The 6,877-nt window shown below is 43.9% G+C and overlaps 1 protein-coding gene across 1 annotated transcript; it reads left to right on the forward strand.

Annotated features, from left to right (window-relative positions):
• The first annotated feature begins 2,888 nt into the window (after positions 1–2,888).
• Positions 2,889–6,280, forward strand: LOC147458280 (pectate lyase-like). The gene is made up of 5 exons (XM_086511797.1): positions 2,889–3,302; positions 4,570–5,209; positions 5,448–5,551; positions 5,651–5,780; positions 5,885–6,280. The coding sequence occupies exons 1-5, from the start codon at positions 3,175–3,177 to the stop codon at positions 6,089–6,091; spliced, it is 1,209 nt and encodes a 402-aa protein (XP_086367923.1). The 5' UTR covers positions 2,889–3,174; the 3' UTR covers positions 6,092–6,280.
• The last annotated feature ends 597 nt before the right edge of the window (positions 6,281–6,877 follow it).

The following is a 6,877-nucleotide window of genomic DNA, read 5'->3' on the forward strand; positions in this document are numbered from 1 at the left end:
TTTTCATGGGTTAGGGAAAATGTATTTTTCTAGCTGTGTTGTAGGCTACTGCCACTTCCCACATTGTTCATTCATTTTTCTCTTCCCATGTTAGATGGCAAGCCATCAAGCTTTTCCTATATTTTATTTTAGGGAAGATTACCAAAATACCAGAGAATTTTCCCTAGAAAAAAATAAGGGTCCAATGTATTTTAATCGGTTGAAACTATAAAATCCCAGTTAGATTTCCTTTAAGAAAACCAGGAAATTTACACAAATTTTGGTGTAATTACCGGTGAAAGCTTCAAAACTTGACCTAAAAATTGGGAGAATTTCAAGTTTGCCCTTATTTTCATGGGTTAGGGAAAATGTATTTTTCTAGCTGTGTTGTAGGCTACTGCCACTTCCCACATCGTTCATTCATTTTTCTCTTCCCATGTTAGATGGCAAGCCATCAAGCTTTTCCTATATTTTATTTTAGGGAAGATTACCAAACTACCTCTGCAATTTGTGGAAATTCCCAAAAAAACCCTCAAATTTCAAAAAATCCCAATTTACTCCTCATATTTGACCAGAAATCCCCAAAATGCCCTTCACTATCTTCAAACTTTCCAAACTCAAGGTTTGAGTCACTGACTCATAGAAATCAGCCTTAAATAAGCATATGAAGAGAGAGAGAGAGAGAGAGAGAGAGAGAGAGAGAGACAGAGAGAGAGAGAGGTACATTCAGTGTTGGAGAAAAATCATTTTTCCCAACGTACAAATTTCTTTTTCTTGAATTAGGCAAGAGGAAATTTTAGAAAACTAGATTTATTATTTAGGTTTTTACACTTTTTCAGACGGAATTTCTCCTTTTCCCCTTGCTCTCTGGCATTTTTGAAATTGAAAACGGCACGATATTAAGGCGACACACATTTTTTCCCGAGCACTGGGTAGATTGCATGTAAAGAGCTCCACAAACGAGGAGGCTCCCTCATCTGTGGCACACTGTGTAGGACTGTAATTGAAGCTGTTGTGGGACTTTGCTATCGATCTCCAACATCATTGCACATTGATGTCGTCAAGATATGAGAATCGATGTCATCAATGGCTAGCTCATGTGGATAGAGAGCCTGTGATGACATTCTTAAAAGTATTGCATTTTGCTTTTGTGTTTGTATGTTTTTGCAATGACAAAGTAGTTGTTGAGTCTATTTTCTGCATCCTAGAATTGCGCTTCCAATTTAGAAAGTGTTATTAGAAAAAACAATCGCAAGAAAATTAACAACATATCTCGAAGCTAGAATTATTTGCTTGCTTACTTTAGTGCACGTTGAAGGCATGTAACATCACACAACATGGTGATATGGGCAAAATGATTCATGTTAATATTGTTAGTTTGGGGTTGTTGAAAGAAAACATCGTGCTTAGCACTGCCTTGGTCGACATGACAAATGTGATGCACTTCATAAAGCACAAAAAGTGCTCTAGGAGCTTCCTATCCCGAATGTCATTGGCTCTTGCAATGCACTAATTACGGGATATGGCCAACTTGGGTTGGGACAAGAAGCTGTGGGTTGTTTTTTACGAATGTGAAGGGAGGGTGTCTTTTCAGATGCCAAATGAAAGAATTCACGATCATAGTGTTAGTGATTGGTTGTTGAAAGAAAATGTCATGTTGTTGGTCAACATGTATGCCAAATGTGGTTCACTTCATCAAGCACAAAAAGTGCTTGGGAAGCTTCCTATCCGGGATGTTGTCTCTTGGAATTCATTGATTGTGGGATATGCACAACTTGGCCAAGAAGCTGAGGGTTGTTTTTGGATGCAAAGCGAGAGTGTCTCTCTAGATGCAATCACATATGCTTGCATCTTGAAGGCAAGGGTCTAGGTTAGGAAGCTTTAGGATGTATTCAGTAGATGCAAAGAGAGGGCATCTCTCTAAAGGCTATCACATACATTTTCACCTTTAAGGCATGTGGCATTACAAATGATGATGATATGAGCAAAAGAATTTATGATGACATTGTTAGTCAGGTGTTGTTGAAAGAAAACGTCGTGCTCGGCATTGCCTTGGTTGACAAATTAAATAGATAGACGGGGAGAAAGGACACCATCATTTACGGGCAAGAGAGAAAGGCATCAAGCACATCTCTCTCTCTCTCTCTCTCTCTCTCTCTCTCTCTCTCTCAATATACAGCTTATGTAGATAGAGTTGGCATGCCTAAGCACCACTCGAGGCCTTATCGTCGTACCATTAATGAGAGAGAGAGAGAGAGAGAGAGAGAGAGAGAGAGGGTATCAACGGCCCATAAATGCACTACCTTCCTTTGGATTTGAAGTAGAGAATTGGAAAGTGAGAATGTATGTTGTTGAGGATACTCCAAGGCGGCTTGGACGAAGTGTGCGATACATTGGGCCCTGGGTGTTTCGGGTGTGAACCCGTGTCTATCGCAAGCTTCGCTTTCAACCTAAATGATGCCTTCTACAATGGGTTTGGTTTAATGGTGATCTCCTTATGTTTTATCCCTTATGTTTCTGATGATTACTCTCTTATCAAAAAACCTCTTTTTTGTAACAAAACTATTGGCTCCTATTTGGAATGAAAATCATGTTACGCTCTTTGTGTGTGTGTGTGTGTACCATGATCTATGAATTCCATGTGTGTCATTAATTTAATTTGTGTCACAGTAAGAGCGAGCACCTGCGGCGCAAGCTAGTGAGGCTAAGGTTGATAAAATGAGTGACGAGATCATGAGAGAGGCGTGGGTTGAGCTAGGTTGACAATGTTCGTTAACGGTGCACGTCGTTAGGAGGTGCTAATGATTCTCTCTCTCTCTCTCTCTCTCTCTCTCTCTCTTCTGTCCTTTCTCTCTCTAGCCTCCTTGCTAGCCTTGGGAAACCGTATATTGGAGTGGGGCTTCTTCCCCAATCAGCGCCACCACGCCCATGATTGCAGCTGCTGCATTCCCTCACTTACGAGCGCGCGCGCGCCCACATACACAAGGACTCTCTCTCTCTCTCTCTCTCTCTCTCTCTCTCTCATTCATGTGTGTGTGTGTGTGAGAGACTGCGGGTGCGGCTTTATAAGGTGCCGAACAATGCGCTCATTCGCAAGCAGCTCTCGCTTGACAAGTTGAGATGGCCAGCTGCCTGTAGAAACTCGCCACCTGCAGCTGCGTGCCCGGCCGACAGCAATATCAGAGAGCCGCCGCAATGGAAGTGCAATCCTGCTTGCTTAATGTTGCTTTGCTGGGACTACTCGTCCTCAGCCTGGCGCCTACTGCGGTTTCAAGCAGAAGCTCACCTTTGAGGCCGAGCAGGGCTACTACTAACACAAGCAGGTTCGTTCTCTCTCTCTCTCTCTCTCTCTCTCTTCCCCGAGCAGCGGTGCTGAGTTCAAACCCCGTCGGATAGATCTTAGAGGTCTCTTGGGATCGTTCATACGACGTCTCTCTCTCTCTCTCTCTCTCTCTCAAAAGTGAGCCCCCCCATGCCTTTGATTTCCCATTGTGCATTTTGGATTTATCTTAGCCGCACTTTCTCCCGCCTTCAACCAAAACCACGTGAGCTTCTAACCCAATATTCCCAATTAGGGCATCATTGGCTTACCATCTCTTTGGCGAGGATCGAGGATCGTGCATGCACTGCGCAATCGAGCACTCCTCAATTGACCGCTTGTTCTAGCACAACCCACTAAAATGCTTTGATGTGCTCATAGATAATAGCCTCATAAAAGGGTGTCTTCTTCATCAATTTACATTGTCACATTCTTGGTTTTCTATCTTGGCCCCTTTAAGGTGAGTAAAACAACATAGAATCTCCATCTCTCGTGCCCTATTCCCAACTTTGCTACAATGTTGTGAGAACCACACTATTGGTGTGAGGTACTCTCAAGCCAACAACCCTTGAGCCACATGTTGTTTGCCCACAGAAGAATACTAGGCAACGTACGACTAAGTTGAGCTCAACGTAGCATGCGTTAAACTTATACGGCTTTCTTACTTAAAACACAATGCAAAGTTACAATTGTGGTGTCTCATGTATGCTCTTAGTTAAATCATTGTACCTCCGAATTGACAAGATCATGGCCATAAAATGTTACTAGAGCTGGGGAAAAGGGTAGCCCAACCATTTAAATTTATATCTATATGGACAATCAAAACTCCACAATATCTTGGGTGTCCTAAAAAGAACTATTCAAATAAAAATTGATGCACATTTTTGGAGAGTGCGGAAAGATCATCTGTGCGTCGCACCACCGAGAAGTGAGTCACGTGTTTGGTTTCTTTTTTGTTCGCCCAATAGAGCATATTAAGAAGCCCACCCACCCCCCCCCCCCCCCCCCCCCCCCCCCCCCCCCCCCCCCCCCCCCCCCCCCCCCCCCCCCCCCTTTTTCTTCTTCTTCTTCTTTTCACTCTCTCTCTCTCTCTCTCTCTCTCTCTCTCTCTCTCTCTCTTCCACATGCTAATGAAATTTAGCCTTCTATTCTCGTTCTTTTGAGTACCACGTCCTGAGTTCAAAGGTCCCTTCAAATTGTTTCCACATTTACAATTCTCAAATTGGAGGTTCTAAAACCGCATCGTTTTGCAATGTGCTGTTTGTACACAGCTCTGATGAGCAGCAGCAGAGAAGACGGCTGTCTGGCTATGGTGCATCATCATACGGAAACGGCATCGATAAATGTTGGAGAGGAGACTCCAATTGGGCGGACAACAGAATGAAGCTAGCAGACTGTGGCATAGGCTTTGGGAGCAAAGCCACAGGCGGGAAAGGGGGCGAGTACTATGTCGTTACTGACCCCTCTGATGACCCCGTGAACCCTGCTCGTGGCACTCTGCGCTATGGCGTCACCCGAATGACACCCCTTTGGATCTACTTCGCACACGACATGACGATTGAGCTGGAGAATGAGCTCATCATCACCAGCGACAAGACCATTGACGGGCGCGGAGCTGATGTACATATAGCTCATGGCCCTTGCCTCACCATACAGTACGTGAGCAATGTGATTGTGCATGGTTTAAACATACACCACTGTACGCCTGGCAAACCGGGCATGGTCATGAGCTCTACGGCCCACGTCGGATACAGGCAAGGCTCGGATGGGGATGGCATCAGCATCTTTGGTTCCAGGAACATCTGGATTGATCATAATGCCCTGTCCGCATGTACAGACGGCCTGGTTGATGCGATTCATGGCTCCACTGCCATTACGATCTCCAACAACGTCTTCACAGACCATGATAAGGTAACCCCTGTTGCCATAGCTTCTGTTTCTTTATATGTGACATGTGAATTATGCCTTGAACTTGTGACAATAGAGTAGGTAGGCATGCGTTTCTTTGCAATCACATGCAGTGACCCGCCCGCCTTTACCAAGAGATGTCTGGCGGTTTTATCGTTGTGAAGTGGAGCATTCTTGTCTCATAAAGGCAGGACAATGCATCCACAACAACCTGAGATTTTGAGCTCTCTTATTGGTGCAGGTGATGCTGTTGGGCCACGATGATGCATACACAGAGGACAAGGGCATGCAGGTCACAGTAGCATTTAATCGTTTTGGCCCTGGTCTGGTGCAGCGTATGCCTCGGTATGCCCCTTTATCTGCTTTTCCATTTTCAAGCATTAGTCTGCTTACCTGTTGCAAATTTAGAGTATTGTCTCATCAATGAGATATTGGCACCGACAGTTGTCGCCTTGGATATTTCCACATTGTCAACAACGACTACCATGACTGGAGTATGTATGCGCTTGGCGGCAGTGCAGATCCGACCATCATTAGTGAAGGCAACCGTTACCTTGCCTCCTCTGCGAAGGAGGTGCCACCACTTTCTCTACCTTTTATATTGAATCTCAATGTGGATGTCTTGTATTCTCTTCATGGATGTGGATCTTTGCTCAAACTGTCACTTTTTTTGTGAAGGTTACTAAGAGGGATTGCAATGGAGGTTGGGATGGATGGACATGGAAATCCATAGATGACATGTTCTTGAATGGAGCTTACTTTGTAGAATCGGGGCCAATGATCGACAAAGAGAACCGCTACGGGCTCGGTGTGTCGAGTAAATATTCACAGTATATGACAAATGATGCAGGGCCGTTATCTTGTGGGGTAGGAAGCTCATGTTAAGGTGAGTGTTGTAGCCATTTGCACAAAATTACTCCTCCATATTGTTAGCACTCTCATGCTTGAGGTGTTAATTTTGGCAACCTAGCACTCTTTGATAGAGAGGCTGCGAGTTGGGAGGATTTCGAGTCCATGCACCAGGAAAACTTGATGTTTAATAATTTTTGATTCCTCTCTCTCTCTCTCTCTCTCTCTCTCTCTGTGTGTGTGTGTGTGTTAATTGTACATTCTTGGACTTATATTAGTAGAGTGTTTGAATGAGATAACATTTTGCAAGATGGACAAGCTTTTATCGACGACGAACAAAAGAAAGATGCAACAGATATCTTCTCTTCAAAAGATAAAACAAAAAACTCTTATTATGCCATCTAAAATCCTACTTAGAAGCTAATTAAGGACCAGCCAGGACAGTTTACTAGTGATTAAAGTGTCAAATTTTAGTATGGTCAATGATCAATTTTACTCAAAACTTTGTGGGATCTTATTCTCTTGTCTCTGTGTCCGCCAGACATTGCAATGCCGATGCCAACCATTTGATCTTAGTATCCAGCTCAACTTGCTTCTCTCATTGAAGCTTTTTATGGGTTTTTTGCTAGATGATACTTCAGCAAAGCTTTGGACTTCATAAAGCAAGCAACCAAAATGTCAGGATCATTGATAAGAAAACAAAAAAGATAGCAACACTCTGCTCCTGAATAGTGAGAGATCCTACTTGGAAAACTATACAGACCATGAGGATCATCCCCCTCCCCCCCAAAAAAAAAAGGCCCGGGGGGGGGGGGGGGGTTG

The sequence above is a fragment of the Adiantum capillus-veneris genome, chromosome 5 (genome assembly GCF_014529385.1).
Source record: "Adiantum capillus-veneris isolate H3 chromosome 5, ASM1452938v2, whole genome shotgun sequence".
NCBI classification, from domain to species: domain Eukaryota; kingdom Viridiplantae; phylum Streptophyta; class Polypodiopsida; order Polypodiales; family Pteridaceae; genus Adiantum; species Adiantum capillus-veneris.

Excerpts from the sequence above, each read along its gene's own strand:
- LOC147458280 (XM_086511797.1), top strand. The coding sequence starts at position 3,175 with ATGGAAGTGCAATCCTGCTTGCTTAATGTTGCTTTGCTGGGACTACTC. Across the intron at positions 3,303-4,569 it reads GCTACTACTAACACAAGCAG|CTCTGATGAGCAGCAGCAGA; the intron begins GTTCGTTCTCTC and ends GTTTGTACACAG. Across the intron at positions 5,781-5,884 it reads TTGCCTCCTCTGCGAAGGAG|GTTACTAAGAGGGATTGCAA; the intron begins GTGCCACCACTT and ends TTTTTTGTGAAG.